General features: G+C 51.5%; 1 protein-coding gene across 2 annotated transcripts in view; it reads left to right on the top strand.

Moving 5' to 3' along the window:
* TMEM8B (transmembrane protein 8B) overlaps window positions 1-22,837 on the top strand; it is a 241,517-nt gene that overhangs the window by 178,193 nt on the left and 40,487 nt on the right. The window contains exons 5-9 of one of the 2 annotated variants that reach the window (XM_077281255.1): window positions 19,525-19,796; window positions 19,865-20,205; window positions 20,629-20,725; window positions 22,398-22,521; window positions 22,604-22,746. In XM_077281255.1, the coding sequence (XP_077137370.1) occupies window positions 19,525-19,796; window positions 19,865-20,205; window positions 20,629-20,725; window positions 22,398-22,521; window positions 22,604-22,746 (977 nt within the window). The remainder of the gene's footprint in view (window positions 1-19,524; window positions 19,797-19,864; window positions 20,206-20,628; window positions 20,726-22,397; window positions 22,522-22,603; window positions 22,747-22,837) is intronic. The other variant, XM_077281256.1, reaches the window with a different exon arrangement.

Below are 22,837 nucleotides of genomic sequence, written 5' to 3'. Positions count from 1 at the left end.
TTCATGAAAAACTCACACAAATCAGAAAGCGCATGGCTGCAAACAATTAACATTACTGAAGGAGGGGGAAGGGGTATAGGATTACACACACAGGCAGAGTGAGTAGGAGAAAAGCTATTTTTTTCCTCAGGCGAAGGGGTGCTGTCATCACCCACAGGTGTGTGCCTGCCATAGGGCTTTGCTTTTGTAACAGCAAATGCAGTGGAAAGTTCCAGAAGTGCAATTGGGATAAGTCATTCTCCCGATTTCCTGACAGTCAGTGATATGTGTGTGACAGGTCAGGGTAAGTGATGGGTGTGTGACAGTTTAGGGTAAGTGATGGGTGTGTGACAGGTCAGGGTCAGTGATGGGTGTGTGACAGGTCAGGGTAAGTGATATGTGTGTGACAGGTCAGGGTCAGTGATGGGTGTGTGACAGGTCAGGGTCAGTGATGGATGTGTGACAGGTCAGGGTCAGTGATGGATGTGTGACAGGTCAGGGTCAGTGATGGGTGTGTAACAGGTCAGGGTAAGCGATGGGTGTGTGACAGGTCAGGGTCAGTGATGGGTGTGTGACAGGTCAGGGTCAGTGATGGGTGTGACAGGTCAGGGTAAGTGATGGGTGTGTGATAGGTCAGGGTCAGTGATGGGTGTGTGACAGGTCAGGGTCAGTGATGGGTGTGTGACAGGTCAGGGTCAGTGATGGGTGTGTGACAGGTCAGTGATGGGTGTGTGACAGGTCAGGGTCAGTGATGGGTGTGTGACAGGTCAGGGTCAGTGATGGGTGTGTGACAGGTCAGGGTAAGTGATGGGTGTGTGATAGGTCAGGGTCAGTGATGGGTGTGTGACAGGTCAGGGTCAGTGATGGGTGTGTGATAGGTCAGGGTAAGTGATGGGTGTGTGACTGGTCAGTGATGGGTGTGTGACAGGTCAGGGTCAGTGATGGGTGTGACAGGTCAGGGTCAGTGATGGGTGTGACAGGTCAGGGTCAGTGATGGGTGTGTGACAGGTCAGGGTCAGTGATGGGTGTGTGACAGGTCAGGGTCAGTGATGGCTGTGTGACAGGTCAGGGTCAGTGATGGGTGTGTGAGACGGGTCAGTGATATGTGTGTGACAGGTCAGGGTCAGTGATGGGTGTGTGACAGGTCAGGGTCAGTGATGGGTGTGTGACAGGTCAGGGTCAGTGATGGGTGTGTGAGACGGGTCAGTGATGGGTGTGTGACAGGTCAGGGTCAGTGATGGGTGTGTGACAGGTCAGGGTCAGTGATGGGTGTGTGACAGGTCAGGGTAAGTGATGGGTGTGACAGGTCAGGGTCAGTGTTGGGTGTGTGACAGGTCAGGGTCAGTGATGGGTGTGTGACAGGTCAGGGTCAGTGATGGGTGTGTGACAGGTCAGGGTCAGTGATGGGTGTGTGACAGGTCAGGGTCAGTGATGGGTGTGTGACAGGTCAGGGTCAGTGATGGGTGCGTGACAGGTCAGGGTCAGTAATGGGTGTGACAGGTCAGGGTCAGTGATGGGTGTGTGACAGGTCAGGGTCAGTGATGGGTGTGACAGGTCAGGGTCAGTGATGGGTGTGACAGGTCAGGGTCAGTGATGGGTGTGTGACAGGTCAGGGTAAGTGATGGGTGTGTGATAGGTCAGGGTCAGTGATGGGTGTGTGACAGGTCAGGGTCAGTGATGGGTGTGTGACAGGTCAGGGTCAGTGATGGGTGTGACAGGTCAGGGTCAGTGATGGGTGTGTGAGACGGGTCAGTGATATGTGTGTGACAGGTCAGGGTCAGTGATGGGTGTGTGACAGGTCAGGGTCAGTGATGGGTGTGTGACAGGTCAGGGTCAGTGATGGGTGTGTGACAGGTCAGGGTCAGTGATGGGTGTGTGACAGGTCAGGGTCAGTGATGGGTGTGTGACTGGTCAGTGATGGGTGTGTGACAGGTCAGGGTCAGTGATGGGTGTGTGACAGGTCAGGGTAAGTGATGGGTGTGTGACAGGTCAGGGTAAGTGATGGGTGTGACAGGTCAGGGTCAGTGATGGGTGTGTGACAGGTCAGTGTCAGTGATGGGTGTGTGACAGGTCAGGGTCAGTGATGGGTGTGACAGGTCAGGGTCAGTGATGGGTGTGTGACAGGTCAGGGTCAGTGATGGGTGTGTGACCGGTCAGGGTCAGTAATGGGTGTGACAGGTCAGGGTCAGTGATGGGTGTGTGACAGGTCAGGGTCAGTGATGGGTGTGTGACAGGTCAGGGTCAGTGATGGGTGTGTGACAGGTCAGGGTCAGTGATGGGTGTGTGACAGGTCAGGGTAAGTGATGGGTGTGTGACTGGTCAGTGATGGGTGTGTGACGGGTCAGGGTCAGTGATATGTGTGTGACAGGTCAGGGTAAGTGATGGGTGTGTGACTGGTCAGTGATGGGTGTGTGACAGGTCAGGGTCAGTAATGGGTGTGACAGGTCAGGTCAGTGATGGGTGTGTGACAGGTCAGGGTCAGTGATGGGTGTGTGACAGGTCAGGCTAAGTGATGGGTGTGTGACAGGTCAGGGTCTGTGATGGGTGTGTGACAGGTCAGGGTCTGTGATGGGTGTGTGACAGGTCAGGGTAAGTGATGGGTGTGTGACAGGTCACGGTCAGTGATGGGTGTGTGACAGGTCAGGGTCAGTGATGGGTGTGTGACAGGTCAGGGTCAGTGATGGATGTGTGACAGGTCAGGATAAGTGATGGGTGTGTGACAGGTCAGGGTAAGTGATGGGTGTGTGACAGGTCAGGGTCAGTGATGGGTGTGTGACAGGTCAGGGTCAGTGATTGGTGTGTGACAGGTCAGGGTCAGTGATTGGTATGTGACAGGTCAGGGTCAGTGATGGGTGTGTGACAGGTCAGGGTCAGTGATGGGTGTGTGACAGGTCAGGGTCAGTGATGGGTGTGTGACAGGTCAGGGTCAGTGATGGGTGTGTGACAGGTCAGGGTCAGTGATTGGTGTGTGACAGGTCAGGGTCAGTGATTGGTGTGTGACAGGTCAGGGTAAGTGATGGGTGTGTGACAGTTCAGGGTAAGTGATGGGTGTGACAGGTCAGGGTCAGTGATGGGTGTGTGACAGGTCAGTGTCAGTGATGGGTGTGTGACAGGTCAGGGTCAGTGATGGGTGTGTGACAGGTCAGGGTCAGTGATGGGTGTGTGACAGGTCAGGGTCAGTAATGGGTGTGACAGGTCAGGGTCAGTGATGGGTGTGTGACAGGTCAGGGTCAGTGATGGGTGTGTGACAGGTCAGGGTCAGTGATGGGTGTGTGACAGGTCAGGGTAAGTGATGGGTGTGTGACTGGTCAGTGATGGGTGTGTGACGGGTCAGGGTCAGTGATATGTGTGTGACAGGTCAGGGTAAGTGATGGGTGTGTGACAGGTCAGGGTCAGTGATGGGTTTGTGACAGGTCAGGGTCAGTGATGGGTGTGTGACAGGTCAGGGTCAGTGATGGGTGTGTGACAGGTCAGGGTCAGTGATGGGTGTGTGACAGGTCAGGCTAAGTGATGGGTGTGTGACAGGTCAGGGTCTGTGATGGGTGTGTGACAGGTCAGGGTCTGTGATGGGTGTGTGACAGGTCAGGGTAAGTGATGGGTGTGTGACAGGTCACGGTCAGTGATGCGTGTGTGACAGGTCAGGGTCAGTGATGGGTGTGTGACAGGTCAGGGTCAGTGATGGATGTGTGACAGGTCAGGGTAAGTGATGGGTGTGTGACAGGTCAGGGTCAGTGATGGGTGTGTGACAGGTCAGGGTCAGTGATGGGTGTGACAGGTCAGGGTCAGTGATTGGTGTGTGACAGGTCAGGGTCAGTGATGGGTGTGTGACAGGTCAGGGTCAGTGATGGGTGTGTGACAGGTCAGGGTCAGTGATGGGTGTGTGACAGGTCAGGGTCAGTGATGGGTGTGTGACTGGTCAGTGATGGGTGTGTGACAGGTCAGGGTCAGTGATGGGTGTGTGACAGGTCAGGGTAAGTGATGGGTGTGTGACAGGTCAGGGTAAGTGATGGGTGTGACAGGTCAGGGTCAGTGATGGGTGTGTGACAGGTCAGTGTCAGTGATGGGTGTGTGACAGGTCAGGGTCAGTGATGGGTGTGACAGGTCAGGGTCAGTGATGGGTGTGTGACAGGTCAGTGTCAGTGATGGGTGTGTGACAGGTCAGGGTCAGTGATGGGTGTGTGACAGGTCAGGGTCAGTAATGGGTGTGACAGGTCAGGGTCAGTGATGGGTGTGTGACAGGTCAGGGTCAGTGATGGGTGTGTGACAGGTCAGGGTCAGTGATGGGTGTGTGACAGGTCAGGGTAAGTGATGGGTGTGTGACTGGTCAGTGATGGGTGTGTGACGGGTCAGGGTCAGTGATATGTGTGTGACAGGTCAGGGTAAGTGATGGGTGTGTGACTGGTCAGTGATGGGTGTGTGACAGGTCAGGGTCAGTAATGGGTGTGACAGGTCAGGGTCAGTGATGGGTGTGTGACAGGTCAGGGTCAGTGATGGGTGTGTGACTGGTCAGTGATGGGTGTGTGACAGGTCAGGTCAGTGATGGGTGTGTGACAGGTCAGGGTCAGTGATGGGTGTGTGACAGGTCAGGCTAAGTGATGGGTGTGTGACAGGTCAGGGTCTGTGATGGGTGTGTGACAGGTCAGGGTCTGTGATGGGTGTGTGACAGGTCAGGGTAAGTGATGGGTGTGTGACAGGTCACGGTCAGTGATGGGTGTGTGACAGGTCAGGGTCAGTGATGGGTGTGTGACAGGTCAGGGTCAGTGATGGATGTGTGACAGGTCAGGATAAGTGATGGGTGTGTGACAGGTCAGGGTAAGTGATGGGTGTGTGACAGGTCAGGGTCAGTGATGGGTGTGTGACAGGTCAGGGTAAGTGATGGGTGTGTGACAGGTCAGGGTAAGTGATGGGTGTGTGACAGGTCAGGGTAAGTGATGAGTGTGTGACAGGTCAGGGTAAGTGATGGGTGTGTGACAGGTCAGGGTAAGTGATGGGTGTGTGACAGGTCAGGGTCAGTGATGGGTGTGTGACAGGTCAGGGTCAGTGATTGGTGTGTGACAGGTCAGGGTCAGTGATTGGTATGTGACAGGTCAGGGTCAGTGATGGGTGTGTGACAGGTCAGGGTCAGTGATGGGTGTGTGACAGGTCAGGGTCAGTGATTGGTGTGTGACAGGTCAGGGTCAGTGATGGGTGTGTGACAGGTCAGGGTCAGTGATTGGTGTGTGACAGGTCAGGGTCAGTGATTGGTGTGTGACAGGTCAGGGTAAGTGATGGGTGTGTGACAAGTCAGGGTAAGTGATGGGTGTGTGACAGTTCAGGGTAAGTGATGGGTGTGACAGGTCAGGGTCAGTGATGGGTGTGTGACAGGTCAGTGTCAGTGATGGGTGTGTGACAGGTCAGGGTCAGTGATGGGTGTGTGACAGGTCAGGGTCAGTGATGGGTGTGTGACAGGTCAGGGTCAGTAATGGGTGTGACAGGTCAGGGTCAGTGATGGGTGTGTGACAGGTCAGGGTCAGTGATGGGTGTGTGACAGGTCAGGGTCAGTGATGGGTGTGTGACAGGTCAGGGTAAGTGATGGGTGTGTGACTGGTCAGTGATGGGTGTGTGACGGGTCAGGGTCAGTGATATGTGTGTGACAGGTCAGGGTAAGTGATGGGTGTGTGACAGGTCAGGGTCAGTGATGGGTGTGTGACAGGTCAGGGTCAGTGATGGGTGTGTGACAGGTCAGGGTCAGTGATGGGTGTGTGACAGGTCAGGGTCAGTGATGGGTGTGTGACAGGTCAGGCTAAGTGATGGGTGTGTGACAGGTCAGGGTCTGTGATGGGTGTGTGACAGGTCAGGGTCTGTGATGGGTGTGTGACAGGTCAGGGTAAGTGATGGGTGTGTGACAGGTCACGGTCAGTGATGGGTGTGTGACAGGTCAGGGTCAGTGATGGGTGTGTGACAGGTCAGGGTCAGTGATGGATGTGTGACAGGTCAGGGTAAGTGATGGGTGTGTGACAGGTCAGGGTAAGTGATGGGTGTGTGACAGGTCAGGGTAAGTGATGGGTGTGTGACAGGTCAGGGTCAGTGATGGGTGTGTGACAGGTCAGGGTCAGTGATGGGTGTGTGACAGGTCAGGGTCAGTGATGGGTGTGTGACAGGTCAGGGTCAGTGATTGGTATGTGACAGGTCAGGGTCAGTGATGGGTGTGTGACAGGTCAGGGTCAGTGATGGGTGTGTGACAGGTCAGGGTCAGTGATTGGTGTGTGACAGGTCAGGGTCAGTGATGGGTGTGTGACAGGTCAGGGTCAGTGATTGGTGTGTGACAGGTCAGGGTCAGTGATTGGTGTGTGACAGGTCAGGGTAAGTGATGGGTGTGTGACAGGTCAGGGTAAGTGATGGGTGTGTGACAGGTCAGGGTAAGTGATGGGTGTGACAGGTCAGGGTCAGTGATGGGTGTGTGACAGGTCAGGGTCTGTGATTGGTGTGTGACAGGTCAGGGTCAGTGATGGGTGTGTGACATGTCAGTGATGGGTGTGTGACAGGTCAGGGTCTGTGATGGGTGTGTGACAGGTCAGGGTCAGCGATTGGTATGTGACAGGTCAGGGTCAGTGATGGGTGTGTGACAGGTCAGGGTCAGTGATGGGTGTGTGACAGGTCAGGGTCAGTGATTGGTGTGTGATAGGTCAGGGTAAGTGATGGGTGTGTGACAGGTCAGGGTAAGTGATGGGTGTGTGACAGGTCAGGGTCAGTGATGGGTGTGTGACAGGTCAGGGTCAGTGATTGGTGTGTGATAGGTCAGGGTCAGTGATTGGTGTGTGATAGGTCAGGGTAAGTGATGGGTATGTGACAGGTCAGGGTCAGTGATGGGTGTGTGACAGGTCAGGGTAAGTGATGGGTGTGTGACAGGTCAGGGTCTGTGATGGGTGTGTGACAGGTCAGGGTCAGTGATTGGTGTGTGACAAGTCAGGGTAAGTGATGGGTGTGTGACAAGTCAGTGATGGGTGTGTGACAGGTCAGGGTCTGTGATGGGTGTGTGACAGGTCAGGGTCAGTGATTGGTATGTGACAGGTCAGGGTCAGTGATGGGTGTGTGACAGGTCAGGGTCAGTGATGGGTGTGTGACAGGTCAGGGTCAGTGATTGGTGTGTGATAGGTCAGGGTAAGTGATGGGTGTGTGACAGGTCAGGGTCAGTAATGGGTGTGACAGGTCAGGGTCAGTGATGGGTGTGTGACAGGTCAGGGTCAGTGATGGGTGTGTGACAAGTCAGGGTAAGTGATGGGTGTGTGACAAGTCAGGGTAAGTGATGGGTGTGTGACAAGTCAGTGATGGGTGTGTGACAGGTCAGGGTCAGTGATTGGTGTGTGACAGGTCAGGGTCAGTGATGGGTGTGACAGGTCAGGGTCAGTGATTGGTGTGTGACAGGTCAGGGTAAGTGATGGGTGTGTGACAGGTCAGGGTCAGTGATGGGTGTGACAGGTCAGGGTCAGTGATTGGTGTGTGACAGGTCAGGGTCAGTGATGGGTGTGTGACAGGTCAGGGTCAGTGATTGGTGTGTGACAGGTCAGGGTCAGTGATTGGTGTGTGACAGGTCAGGGTCAGTGATTGGTGTGTGACAGGTCAGGGTAAGTGATGGGTGTGTGACAAGTCAGGGTAAGTGATGGGTGTGTGACAGGTCAGGGTCTGTGATGGGTGTGTGACAGGTCAGGGTCAGTGATGGGTGTGTGACAGGTCAGGGTAAGTGATGGGTGTGTGACAGGTCAGGGTCAGTGATGGGTGTGTGACAAGTCAGTGATGGGTGTGTGACAGGTCAGGGTCAGTGATGGGTGTGTGACAGGTCAGGGTCAGTGATGGGTGTGTGACAGGTCAGGGTCAGTGATTGGTGTGTGATAGGTCAGGGTAAGTGATGGGTGTGTGACAGGTCAGGGTAAGTGATGGGTGTGTGACAGGTCAGGGTCAGTGATGGGTGTGTGACAGGTCAGGGTCAGTGATTGGTGTGTGACAGGTCAGGGTCAGTGATTGGTATGTGACAGGTCAGGGTCAGTGATGGGTGTGTGACAGGTCAGGGTCAGTGATGGGTGTGTGACAGGTCAGGGTAAGTGATGGGTGTGTGACAAGTCAGGGTAAGTGATGGGTGTGTGACAAGTCAGTGATGGGTGTGTGACAGGTCAGGGTCAGTGATTGGTGTGTGACAGGTCAGGGTCAGTGATGGGTGTGTGACAAGTCAGTGATGGGTGTGTGACAGGTCAGGGTCAGTGATTGGTGTGTGACAGGTCAGGGTCAGTGATGGGTGTGTGACAGGTCAGGGTCTGTGATGGGTGTGTGACAGGTCAGGGTCAGTGATTGGTGTGTGACAGGTCAGGGTAAGTGATTGGTGTGTGACAGGTCAGGGTAAGTGATGGGTGTGTGACAGGTCAGGGTAAGTGATGGGTGTGTGACAGGTCAGGGTAAGTGATGGGTGTGTGACAGGTCAGGGTCTGTGATGGGTGTGTGACAGGTCAGGGTCAGTGATTGGTGTGTGACAGGTCAGGGTAAGTGATGGGTGTGTGACAAGTCAGTGATGGGTGTGTGACAGGTCAGGGTCAGTGATGGGTGTGTGACAGGTCAGGGTCAGTGATGGGTGTGTGACAGGTCAGGGTCTGTGATGGGTGTGTGACAGGTCAGGGTCAGTGATTGGTGTGTGACAGGTCAGGGTAAGTGATGGGTGTGTGACAGGTCAGGGTCTGTGATGGGTGTGTGACAGGTCAGGGTAAGTGATTGGTGTGTGACAGGTCAGGGTAAGTGATGGGTGTGTGACAGGTCAGGGTAAGTGATGGGTGTGTGACAGGTCAGGGTCTGTGATGGGTGTGTGACAGGTCAGGGTCAGTGATTGGTGTGTGACAGGTCAGGGTAAGTGATTGGTGTGTGACAGGTCAGGGTAAGTGATGGGTGTGTGACAGGTCAGGGTAAGTGATGGGTGTGTGACAGGTCAGGGTCTGTGATGGGTGTGTGACAGGTCAGGGTCAGTGATTGGTGTGTGACAGGTCAGGGTAAGTGATGGGTGTGTGACAAGTCAGTGATGGGTGTGTGACAGGTCAGGGTCTGTGATGGGTGTGTGACAGGTCAGGGTCAGTGATTGGTATGTGACAGGTCAGGGTCAGTGATGGGTGTGTGACAGGTCAGGGTCAGTGATGGGTGTGTGACAGGTCAGGGTCAGTGATTGGTGTGTGATAGGTCAGGGTAAGTGATGGGTGTGTGACAAGTCAGGGTAAGTGATGGGTGTGTGACAAGTCAGGGTAAGTGATGGGTGTGTGACAGGTCAGGGTCTGTGATGGGTGTGTGATGAATGTGGTGGCTTTGTATGCAGTGGATGTGTGTGACAGGTGTTTGGATTGTGGCCACTTTGCCCGTGCTCCGTCCCCTCTCTCTAGTCCTGAATAAACAGTGCTGTGCAGTGATAAGGAAAAAATTGTCGCCTCCATCTTCAGTATCTGGTGACTGTCCTTCACTTCCATCATCAATATCTGGTGACCGCCCTTCACCTCCATCATCAGTATCTGGTTACCTCCTGTCGCCTCCATCATCAGTATCTGGTGACCGCCTGTCGCCTCCATCATCAGTATCTGGTGACTGCCCGTCGCCTCCATCATCAGTATCTGGTGACTGCTCGTCGCCTCCATCTTCAGTATCTAATGACTGCCCATCTCCTCCATCATCAGTATCTGGTGACCGCCCTTCACCTCCATCATCAGTATCTGGTAACCGCCCTTCGCCTCCATCATCAGTATCTGGTGACCGCCCTTTGCCTCCATCATCAGTATCTGGTGACCGCCCTTCGCCTCCATCATCAGTATCTGGTGACCGCCCTTCGCCTCCATCATCAGTATCTGGTGACCACTCGCCTCCATCATCAGTATCTGGTGACCGCCCTTTGCCTCCATCATCAGTATCTGGTGACCGCCCTTCGCCTCCATCATCAGTATCTGGTGACCGCCCTTTGCCTCCATCATCAGTATCTGGTGACCACTCGCCTCCATCATCAGTATCTGGTGACCACTCGTCTCCATCATCAGTATCTGGTGACCGCCCTTCGCCTCCATCATCAGTGTCTGGTGACCACCCGTCTCCTCCATCATCAGTATCTGGTGACCGCCCTTCGCCTCCATCATCAGTATCTGGTGACCGCCGTTTCCTCCATCATCAGTATCTGGTGACCGCCCGTCTCCTCCATCGTCAGTATCTGGTGACCCCGTCTCCTCCATCATCAGTATTTGGTGTCCCCCATCACATTCATCAACAGGAGGTTGCTCCAAAAATCTTGACCCCAGATCTTCTGTTTATGAGGCATCTATAGATCCTTTTGTCTCTTCATGTGATCCCACACAGACTGGATGAAGAAACAGAAGGATCTGCACGAGCTTCATACACAGAAGATCTGGGGTTAGTTCTCCAAGATATTTAGGACAACCTCCCTGCTGAGGTTCTTCATAAGAAATGTACAAGTACAAAGAAGAAGTGATGAAGGCGACAGGTGGTCATCAGGCGCATGTCTTTTTTGTTAAATCATTTTGTTGATAAAATAAATAACTTCTTATTTGGAAGATTTTCCTCCTCCTTACTTCCTCCTTCCCTCCCTCTCTCCTCCCTCCCTGTCTTCTCCCTCTATCCTTCCTCCCTCCCTCTCTCCTTCCTCCCTCTCTCCTTCCTCCCTCCCTCTCCCTTCTCTCTCCCTGTCCTGTCTCTCCTTCCACCCCCTCTCTCTCTTTCCTCCCTCACTTTCTCCTTCCTTCCTCTCTTCTTCCTCCCTCCCTTCTTCCTTCCTCCCTCTCTCCTTCCTCCCTCTCCCCCTCCTTCTCCCCTCTCTTATCCCTTCCTCTCTCTCATCCCTCACTCTCTCTCCTCCCTCCCTTCTCCCTATACCCTCTCTCTCTCTTCTCAATCACTCCTTCCTCCCTCTCTCCTTCCTATCTCTCTCCTTCCTCCCCCTCTCCCTTCTCCATCCCTCACCCCTCTCATTCCCCTCTCCTTCCTCCCTCTGTCCATACTCCCTCCTTCCTCTCTCCTTCCTCCCTCTCTCCTTCCTCCATCCATCTCCCCTCTCATCCCTCCCTCTCTCCTCTCTCATCCCTCCCTCTCTCTCCCCCCTCTCTCCTCCATATATCCTCTTTCTCTCCTCAATCTCTCCTCCCTCTCCCTCTCCTATTCCTCCGTCTCCTTTTCCTCCCTGTCTCCTTTTCCTCCCTCTCTCCTCTCCCTCCCTCCCTCCCTCTCCTCTTCCTCCCTCCCTCCCTCTCCTCTTCCTCCCTGTTTCCCTCTCCATTTCCCCTCTCTCTCCTCTTACTCCCTCCCTCCGTCATCCATCCCTCTGCTCTTCCTCCCTCCCTCTCTGCTGTCCCTCTCTCCTCTTCCTCTCATCCTTCCTTCATCTTTCCCTCTCTCTTCCTCCCTCCCTCTTTCCCTCTCTCCTCTTTCCCTCTCTTCGTCTCTTTCCCTCTCTTCTTCCTCCCTCTTTCCCTCTCTCCGCTTTCCCTCTCTTCATCTTTCCCTCTCTTCTTCCTCCCTCTTTCCCTCTCTCCTTTTTCTCCCTCTCTCTCTCTCCTCTTCCTCCACCACTCCCTCCTCTCCTTTCCCCACTCCCTCCTCTTCTCTCCTTTTCTAAAATCTCCCTCTCTTCTTTCTCTCCCTCTCTCCTCCCTCACCCCTCTCCCATCCCTCCCCTCATCCCTCCCCTCATCCCTCCCCTCTCTCTCCTTCCTCCCTATCCCCTCTCCCTCCCACTCCCCTCTCTTTTATCCCTCTCTCCTCTCATCCCTCCCTCTTTCCTCCCTCCTTCCTCTCCCTCCTTCCCTTCCTCTTCTTCCTCTTCTTCCTCCCTCCCTCCTCTTCCTCCTGCCTCCCTGTCTCCTTTTCCTCCGTTTCCTTTTTCTCCCTGTTCCCTTTTCCTCCCTGCCTCCTTTTCCTCCCCCCTCTCTCCTCTTCCTCCTTTTTGCACTCTCTCCTCTTCCTCCCTTTTCCCCTCTCTCCTCTTGCCCCCTCTTCCTCTCCTCCCTCTGTCATCCCTCTCTCTCTCTCTCCTCTTCCTCCCTCCCTCTCTGCTCTTCCTCCCTCCCTCTCATCCTTCCTCCATCTTTCCCTCTCTCCTCTTCCTCCCTCCCTCTTTCCTTCTCTCTTCCTCCCTATTTCTCTCCCTCCTCTTCCTCCGTCACTCCCTCCTCTTCCTTCCTCACTCCCTCTTCTTCCTTCCTCCTCTCTCCTTTTCCCCCTCCCGCTCTCCTTTTCCTCCCTCCTCTTCTTCCCTCACCCCCTCCTTTTCCTCAATCCTTCTACTCCCTCCACCTCTTTCTTCCCTCCCCTTTTGTCAGCCTGACCTAAAGCAGGCCATTAGTGTGATAACTGATATGATCTGGTGACCTTGGAGCCGCATGAAACTTTCTCTGGAGTCGGTGGAACCTGTACTGACCGCAAATCCTGAACTAACACAGCAACTAGAAGTAGCCGTGGGGTGTGCCTAACATACCCTAGACACCTCGACACAGCCGGAGGACTAAATACCCCTATAGATGGAAATAGGAATGCTACCTTGCCTCAGAGCAGACCCCCAAAGGATAGGCAGCCCCCCACGAATAATGACTGTGAGTAGAAGAAGAATAGACACACGCAGGTAGAAAACAGGATTTAGCAAAAGAGGCCACTCTAGCTAAATAGGAAAGGATAGGACAGATTACTAGGCGGTCAGTATTAAAACCCTTCCAAAAATATCCACAGCAGATAATACAAAAAGTTCCACAATCTAACTAAAGACATGGAATGTATATCTGCCACTCCAGAGAATCCAACAAGACTGAGAAAATACTGACACAATCTAAGCTGGACAAGAAAACACAAAGAATAGCACTGAATTGTGAAGCACATAGCATGTGTGCCACAGGAAAAAAAAAAAAACAGACACTTCTCTTTGCTGATTTGGCAGAAAGGCAGGAGGAACCAAGCAGAGGTCCAACACCTCCCAACAACAATTGACAACTGGCAAGGACTAATGAATCCTGCACGCCTAAATACCCCAGTCAGAACTGCAATCAGCAGATACACCTGACCAGGACTGCAACTCAGGGGCAACTGCATTACCACCTACAACCACCGGAGGGAGCCCAAAAGCAGAATTCACAACAGTACCCCCCCCTTGAGGAGGGGTCACCGAACCCTCACCAGAGCCCCCAGGCCGATCAGGACGAGCCAAATGAAAAGCATGAACCAAATCAGCAGCATGGACATCAGAAGCAAAAACCCAAGAATTATCCTCCTGGCCATAACCCTTCCATTTGACAAGGTACTGAAGCCTCTGCCTCGAAAAATGAGAATCCAAAATCTTCTCAACCACATACTCCAACTCCCCATCAACCAAAACAGGGGCCGGAGGATCAACAGAGGGAACAACGGGCACCACATATTTCCGCAATAAAGATCTATGGAAGACATTATGGATAGCAAAAGAGGCCGGAAGCGCCAATCGAAGAGACACCGGATTAATAATCTCAGAAATCCTATAAGGACCAATAAACCGAGGCTTAAACTTAGGGGAAGAGACCTTCATAGGAACATGACGGGAAGACAACCAAACCAAATCCCCAACCTGAAGCCGGGAACCAACACACCGACGACGGTTAGCAAAACGTTGAGCCTCCTCCTGAGACAACACCAAATCTGCTGCAACCTGTCAACCACAGAATCCACACCAGGACAGTCAGAAGGCTCAACCTGCCCAGAAGAAAAACGAGGATGAAAACCAAAATTACAAAAAAAAGGCGAAACCAAAGTAGCCGAACTAGCCCGATTATTAAGGGCAACCTCGGCCAATGGCAAAAAGGCCACCCAATCATCCTGATCGGCAGACACAAAGCATCTCAAATAAGTCTCCAAAGTCTGATTAGTTCGCTCGGTCTGGCCATTTGTCTGAGGATGAAATGCAGAAGAAAAAGACAAATCAATGCCCAGCTTAGCACAAAAGGCCCGCCAAAACCTAGAAACAAACTGGGAACCTCTGTCGGACACAATATTCTCCGGAATACCATGCAAACGAACCACATGCTGAAAAAACAACGGAACCAACTCTGAAGAGGAAGGCAATTTAGGCAAAGGCACCAAATGAACCATCTTAGAAAACCAGTCACAAACAACCCAGATAACCGACATCCTCTGGGAAACCGGAAGATCAGAAATAAAATCCATAGAAATATGTGTCCAGGGCCTCTCAGGGACCGGCAATTGCAAAAGTAACCCACTAGCACGGGAACAACAAGGCTTGGCCCGCGCACACGTCCCACAGGACTGCACAAAAGAATGCACATCACGTGACAAAGAAGGCCACCAAAAGGACCTACCAACCAAATCTCTGGTACCAAAAATACCGGGATGACCAGCCAACACAGAACAGTGAACCTCAGAAATCACTTTACTAGTCCATCTGTCAGGAACAAACAATTTCCCCACAGGACAGCGGTCAGGTCTATCAGCCTGAAATTCCTTAAGAACCCGCCGTAAATCAGGGGAAATGGCAGAAAGGACCACCCCTTCTTTCAGAATGCCGGCCGGTTCAAGGACCTCAGGAGAATCAGGCAAAAAACTCCTAGAAAGGGCATCAGCCTTAATATTCTTAGAACCCGGAAGATACGAAACCACAAAATCAAAACGGGAAAAAAACAAGGACCATCGAGCCTGTCTAGGACTCAGCCGTTTGGCAGAGTCGAGGTAAATCAAATTCTTATGATCGGTCAGGACCACAATACGGTGCTTAGCTCCCTCAAGCCAATGTCGCCACTCCTCAAACGCCCACTTCATAGCCAACAACTCCCGATTGCTGACATCATAATTGCATTCAGCAGGCGAAAATTTGCGGGAGAAGGCGGCACACGGTTTCATCAAAGAACCAACAGAATCCCTCTGAGACAAAACGGCCCCTGCCCCAATCTCAGAAGCATCAATCTCAACCTGAAACGGAAGAGAAACATCTGGTTGGCGCAACACCGGAGCAGAAGTAAATCGGCGTTTAAGCTCATAAAAGGCAGAGACAGCCACAGAGGACCAATTCGCCACATCAGCGCCTTTTTTCGTCAAATCAGTCAAGGGTTTAACCACGCTGGAGAAGTTAGCAATGAAACGGTGATAAAAATTTGCAAAACCCAAACATTTCTGAAGGCTCTTCACAGATGTGGGTTGAATCCAATCATGAATGGCCTGAACCTTAACCGGATCCATCTCCATAGATGAGGGAGAAAAAATAAAGCCCAAAAAAGAAACCTTCTGCACCCCAAAGAGACACTTAGACCCCTTCACAAACAAGGCATTGTCAAGAAGGATCTGAAATACCATCCTGACCTGTTCCACATGAGACTTCCAAGCATCGGAAAAAATCAAAATATCGTCCAAATATACAATCAAGAATTTATCAATATAAGTCCGGAAGATATCATGCATGAAGGATTGAAAAACAGATGGAGCGTTAGTTTGCCCGAATGGCATCACAGGGTATTCAAAATGGCCTTCGGGCGTATTAAACGCAGTTTTCCATTCATCACCCTGCTTAATACGAACAAGATTATATGCCCCCCGAAGGTCAATCTTCGTAAACCAACTAGCCCCCTTAATCCTAGCAAACAAATCGGAAAGCAAAGGTAAAGGGTATTGAAACTTGACCGTGATCTTATTCAAGAGGCGATAATCAATACAAGGTCTCAAGGAGCCATCCTTGTTAGCAACAAAAAAAAAACCTGCTCCCAACGGTGAAGAAGATGGCCGAATATGCCCTTTCTCCAAAGACTCCTTAACATAACTCCGCATGGCGGTATGTTCAGGCACAGACAGGTTGAAAAGTCGGCCCTTAGGAAACTTACTGCCTGGAATCAAGTCAATCGCACAATCACAGTCCCTGTGCGGTGGAAGGGAACTGGACTTGGGCTCATCGAATACATCCTGAAAATCAGACAAAAACTCTGGAATTTCAGAAGAGGAAGAAGAGGAGATTGACATCAAAGGAACATCATTATGAACCCCCTGACAACCCCAACTAGTCACAGACATAGATTTCCAATCCAACACAGGATTATGTACCTGCAACCACGGGAAACCCAGCACGATAACATCATGCAAATTATGTAACACCAGAAATCGACAATCTTCCTGATGGGTTGGCGCCATACACATGGTCACCTGTGTCCAAAACTGGGGCTTTTTTTTAGCCAAAGGTGTAGCATCAATCCCCCTTAAAGGAATAGGGTTCTGCAAAGGCTGCAAGGGAAAACCACAACGCCTGGCAAACTCAAAATCCATTAAGTTCAAGGCGGCGCCTGAATCCACAAACGCCATGACAGAAAATGATGACAATGAGCAGATCAAGGACACCGATAACAGAAATTTAGGTTGTACAGTACTGATAGTAAATGAACTAACGATACTTTTTGTCCGCTTAGGGCAGACTGAAATGACATGAGAAGCGTCGCCACAATGACAGTTTGACGATCCCGCAAGCGCCGATCAATCTTAATGGCCAGAGACATAGAATCACTCAGACCGGAAGGCGTGGGAAACCCCACCATAACATCTTTAACGGATTCAGAAAGACCCTTTCTGAAAATTGCCACCAAAGCATCATCATTCCATTTAGTCAACACAGACCATTTTCTAAATTTCTGACAATACAATTCTGCCGCCTCTTGACCCTGAGACAGGGCCAACAAGGTTTTCTCCGCTTGATCCACAGAATTTGGTTCATCATATAATAATCCTAAAGCCTGAAAAAAGGAATCTACATTAAACAAGGCCGGATTCCCAGATTCCAGGGAAAATGCCCAATCCTGTGGATCGCCACACAGCAGGGAGATGACAATTTTAACCTGCTGAATGGAATCACCGGAGGATCGCGGTCTCAGAGCAAAAAACAGTTTACAATTGTTTTTAAAACCCCAAAATTTGGACCTATCACCAAATAACAAATCAGGAGTAGGAATCTTCGGCTCTAAAGCAGGAGTCTGAACAATATAATCAGAAATACCCTGTACCCTAGCAGCAAGCTGGTCTACACGAGAAGCTAATTCCTGAACATCCATGCTGGCACAAGACTCCTCAGCCACCCATAAATAAAGAGGGAAGAAAAGACAAAACAGAATACAGAAGAAAAAATGGCTCAACACCTTTCTTCCCTTCTTCTGAGATGCATTTAACTCATTATGGGCCAGTTGTACTGTTATGATCTGGTGGCCTTGGAGCCGCATGAAACTTTCTCTGGAGTCGGTGGAACCTGTACTGACTGCAAATCCTGAACTAACACCGCAACTAGAAGTAGCCGTGGGGTGTGCCTAACATACCCTAGACACCTCGACACAGCCGGAGGACTAAATACCCCTATAGATGGAAATAGGAATGCTACCTTGCCTCAGAGCAGACCCCCAAAGGATAGGCAGCCCCCCACGAATAATGACTGTGAGTAGGAGAAGAATAGACACACGCAGGTAGAAAACAGGATTTAGCAAAAGAGGCCACTCTAGCTAAATAGGAAAGGATAGGACAGAATACTAGGCGGTCAGTATTAAAACCCTTCCAAAAATATCCACAGCAGATAATACAAAAAGTTCCACAATCTAACTAAAGACATGGAATGTATATCTGCCACTCCAGAGAATCCAACAAGACTGAGAAAATACTGACACAATCTAAGCTGGACAAGAAAACACAAAGAATAGCACTGAATTGTGAAGCACATAGCATGTGTGCCACAGGAAAAAAAAAACAGACACTTATCTTTGCTGATTTGGCAGAAAGGCAGGAGGAACCAAGCAGAGGTCCAACACCTCCCAACAACAATTGACAACTGGCAAGGACTAATGAATCCTGCACGCCTAAATACCCCAGTCGGAACTGCAATCAGCAGATACACCTGACCAGGACTGCAACTCAGGGGCAACTGCATTACCACCTACAACCACCGGAGGGAGCCCAAAAGCAGAATTCACAACAGATAACTGTACAGAGACAGACTAAAAGCAATAATAATTAGAATAATGGTCCTATAGTAATAAAGATAATAACATAGAACATGTGAGATCAATAGTGACTTGTGCTAATTTTTAAGTTGGAAAAACCCATGATGTAATGTACTAAGACCTTTTAAAGACCTATATTTGGTGGCGCTAAGTATCAATGTGCTAAAGTCCCTGCTGCGACACCAACAAACCTCCACAAATGGTTTGTAAAAAGTATGTAGCAATTATAATAGTATACACCTAGATGCATACAGGTACGCGCTGGACAATAGCAGATAGAAAGGAAAGGCTGATGATGATAATGGATATCTTATAAACAGAGTATATACTAAAATGCCAAAAGATAGCCTAGTATGATAATTAAATAAATGTCACTTGTCACAGAGATCGCCTAGCTAGATTCCAATAGCTAGGAAGGAGAGGGCTGTATGCACGGAGATCACCTGGCTAAGTTGCAGTAACTAGGAGGGAAAGGAGTGCATACGCATTTGCCTACCTCCAGTATTAAGTCCTTAGAGCGCTGAAAAGCTGTATAGGTGCTGCCATGTTTCTGAGAGGAGTCCGGATGAATCGGGAAAAGTCCAAGCAGGTGGCTGCTCCGGCCGGTAGCAGCCGCCTTGAAACTAACCTCCGGGAGGGAGCGGAATCCTATGGGTCCAGACGCCGCGTGTAGTAGGAGCGGTGAGTCCGGATAGTATGCAGGACCTTCCTGACGTCACAGAGCACGTGACCGCTTCCCCCAACCCGAGAGTGAAAGTGAAAGTGAGCGCGAGTACGGGGTGCAGTGAGGATCAATCTCTACGTGTTTCGGAGACGGCTTTCTCCTTCCTCAGGCAGGCATTTTAGTATATACTCTATTTATAAGATATCCATTATCATCATCAGCCTTTCCTTTCTATCTGCTATTGTCCAGCGCGTACCTGTATGCATCTAGGTGTATACTATTATAATTGCTAATGTACTAAGACCGCCTGATTTTTCTTATAAAAGAGCTGTATTCGCCAGGCAATAAATCAGAAATAATTTGAGACACGATTTCTTGCATTTGTACTCTGATTTCTCTGGCCATAAACCTCACATTCAATTTGGCAGCAGACTATTAAGATGAGAACACGCGCATCCCGTGTGCCCTAACACTCCCTCCTCTCCCTCTCTCCTTCTCTAATCTCACTCTTTTCTCTCCCTCTCCTCCCTCCCTCAATCTCTCTCCTCCCTCCCTCTGTTTCCTCCCCTCTCTCCTCCTCACTCTTCTACTCAACTCCACACCCTCTCTCCCTCCCTCACCCTCTCTCTCCTCTCTTCCCCACTCTACTCTTCCTCCTTTCCCTTTCTGTCCTCCCTCCTTCTCTCCTCTTCCTCCCCCTCCCTCTCCCTCCTTCTCTCCTCTTCCTCCCTCCTCTTCCTCCCTCTCTCCTCTTCCTCCTCTTCCTCCCTTCCTTCTCTTTATTTTATATATATATATATATATATATATATATATATATATATATATATACACACACACGCACATGTGGCATGTATATGGTGGGGTAATTATACGTGGCTTATTTTCCAGGGTCTTCGTTCCTCAGTTTACATCTGGGCTGCGGGTCCAGCTTCTCAGTTGTCACATTGGTCAGCGATCTGTTGAGAGCTGCCCCCTTCTCCTGAAACTCCGCGCCAAGGCTCCCCCTTTACATAACTCCTCCAGCCAGGAGTGCTCTGCCCTCATGCCATGTCAGCTGCTGGTGGCTTTGCCCTTGTGGCAGCACTGGTATTACGTGCTGGTGGAGCGGGCGGCCCTCTCTGCTGCTGCCGTTTACTTCCAGCTGACTGCACAGTTACAAGGTGGGTACGGTATTCTGTGCGATGTGGGTTGGGTCGGGCTGTCTCACATTCATGTTGTCTCTTTCTAGACTGCTCTCGGCCTGGGCTGTTTCGTTCCTCCGGCTCTTCTCTGAACATGCCGCAGTCTTTTGGTGCTGCGGGTGGGCTTTCCTCACTAGATGGCCTTCCTGCCCCTGGCTTCTCTCTCTCGGCAGTGAACATGTCATGGGCTGACCCCGTCCCCCTGCGCTCCTGCTGGCCAGTGCGCCCCACCTTGAGGAATGAGCTGGACACTTTCTCCGTTCACTTCTACATCTTTTTTGGGCCTAATGTGGCCGTTCCACCCGATCGGCCAGCAGTGTTTAGTATTAATCTGCTGCCAGTACTGGACAGTGGTGGGGTGCTGAATATGGAGCTGCGTCTCAATGTCGTGAGTAAGGGATGGGGAAGAGGTAGGGGTATGGAATGGGGCAAGATGGGATGAGAATGGGAGAAGGGCAAGATTAAAAAAAGGAAGCGAACAAAATGCAGGAGGGGCACGGAAAGAATTAGGAGATGAATAGGGTTTTGTGTAAGGAATAAGGAAGGGATAAGAAAAGAAATGGTGGAGAGAAGGGGGTAGGTGTAGTTATGTGGGAGGGACAAGTAATGGGAAAAAGCAATGAACGTTATAGGGGAGGGACGATGGAAGGAATGTGAGAGAAACGAGAATGGACGGGGCGAGGAAATGAATAGGCCCTACTGTGACTTGGGATAGCAGCAACACTGAGCCAGGATTGCTGAGATTATGGGGTTCTTCTCTGGTTGTTTGAGATTGTTGTGTTTGGTGGATTCCAACTCTCTTGTCTTGTAGACATCGGCTCAAGGTGAGAATATGACCATTTTTGGGTGTCTGAACCATGGAGTCCCACTGATTTCTGGAGATTACTTGTCTATCAACTGCCAATCAGGTCAGTCAACACAATGGCTAGACAGCCTGCAACCGTCTATCTAGTATCAAGACCACAGGAAGAATGAAAATAAGTTTGTACTGCTGATTCCTGCTGTCCCTAGGATTACTGCTGGTTCCTGCCCCCCTCCTGGGGTCTCCACTGGTTCCCGCCCTCATTCTCTAGTTCCTGCCCTCCTCTTGGGGTCTCTGGTGGTATCCGCACTGCTCCTGGGGGTTCCACTGGTTCTCGCCCTTCAACTCGGGTTCCAGCCCCCTCTTCGTGTTGCCTTTTGGTTCTCGCCCTCCTCGGATCTCCGCTAGTACCTGCCTCCTCTTCTGGTTTAGACCTCTTCCAGTGCTCTCAGCTGGTTGCTATCCACCTTATCAGGTCCCCAGTGGTTTCTGCCCTTCTCTGGTTCTTGCCTCCTCTGTTCTCTCTGATACCCGCCCTTGTTTTTGGGTTCCTACTTTCCTCATCGGCATCCCACCTTTCACATAAGTTTCCTGCCCTCTTCTGCTTCCTGGCCTCCTCCTCGGGTCCCTGCTAGTTCTTCCCCTCCTCCCCGGTCCACGCTGTTACTTGCCCTCCTCCTCAGATCTCTGCTCGTTCCCACCATATTCTTCAGGTCCCCGCTGGTTCCTGCCCTCCTCCTTGGGTGTCCGCTTGTTCCCGCCTTTCCTCTTGGGCCTCCTCTGGTTTCTGCTCTCCTCCTTGGGTCTCTGCTGATTTCTGCCCTCCTCCTTGGTTTCCTGCTGTTTCCCCCCTCCCTTTCTGGTTCCCCCCACTTCCCATTCTCCTCTTGGGTTCCGTACTTGTTCCTTCCTTCCTCAAAGGTTTCCTGCTGGTTCCTGCCCTCCTCCTGGAGTCGTTTACTTGAGGTTCCTGCTGGTTCCCGTCCTCTAATCGGGTCCCTGCTGGTTCCTACACTTCCTGGGATTCTGACCCTCCTCCTCGGGTCCCCACTAGTTCCCATCTTTCACCTCAGTTCCATGCTGACTCTCATCCTCCACTGGTCCCCACTGGTTCCCTTCCTCCTCCTCTTCTGGTTCCCTTCCTCCTCCTCCTCTGTTTTCCTTCCTCCTCCCTCTCTTGTCCCCGCTGGTTCCTTTCCTCCTCTGGTCCCCGATGGTTCCTTTCCTCCTCTGGTTCCCTTCCTCCTCTTTCTCTCATCCCCACTGGTTCCCTTCCTTTTCCTCCTCTGGTTCACTTCCTCCTCCTCTTCTGCTCCCCTGCTGGTTCCCTTACTCCTCCTCTGGTTCCCTTTATCTCCTCCTCTGGTCCCTGCTGGTTCCCTTCCTCCTCTTTTCATCCCCACTGGTTCCCTTCCTCCTAATTCTCTCTTCCCCGCTGGTTCCCTTCCTCTTCCTCTGGTCCCCACTGGTTCCTGTCCTCTCCCTATGGTCCCTGATTCAGTCCTCCTCCTCTGTGCTCAGCTGGCTTTCACCCTCCTTCTCTGAGCTTCGCTGGTTCCCGCCCATCTCCTTGGGTCCCTGCTGGATCTCACTCTTTGTCCTCTGGTCCCTGTCCTGCTCCTCGAGTTCCTGCTGGATCTCACCTTTATCCTTGAGTCCTCGCTCTGCTCCTCGGGTCCCTGCTGGATCTCGCCTTTGTCTCGGATCCTTGCCCTTCTCCTGTGGTCCTGCTCATGCTTGGAGCTTCTCTCATGTCCATGTGATGCTTTTCTCTTTAGCTTCACTGTCTGGCTTTTCCTTATCGGTAAACACAACAAATGGCATCAGCCGCTTGCGAATCCCGTACCCCCAGACCGGCACCTGGTACCTGAGCCTGCACTCCCTCTGCAGCTCCGAGCATGGGTGAGGACTCCGGACACGCTCATCATGGACTGCTCCCCTGTGGGATGCTGACTCTCATGGTGGACTTTTTCTGTTTTGGTAGGTGGCGACAGTGCGGTAACATCAGTGCTGAACTCAGCCTTCGCACCTTCCTGTCTCCGTGTATCAGTGAATGTGGCCCGTACGGACAGTGCAAACTGCTGCGCACCAACAACTACCTGTTCGCTGCCTGCGAGTGTCGAGCAGGTAAAAGTTGGTTAAACCAGGAGGTTGTGATGTCACAGAGAAGTAATGATGTCAAGACTAGTGTGTGGGGTTGCTGGATGCAGGCATCTGT

The sequence above is a fragment of the Ranitomeya variabilis genome, chromosome 1 (genome assembly GCF_051348905.1).
Source record: "Ranitomeya variabilis isolate aRanVar5 chromosome 1, aRanVar5.hap1, whole genome shotgun sequence".
Classification (NCBI taxonomy): Eukaryota; Metazoa; Chordata; class Amphibia; order Anura; family Dendrobatidae; genus Ranitomeya; species Ranitomeya variabilis.
The sequence above is the reverse complement of the archived record's forward strand: the minus strand, read 5'-3'. Positions and strand labels throughout refer to the sequence as shown.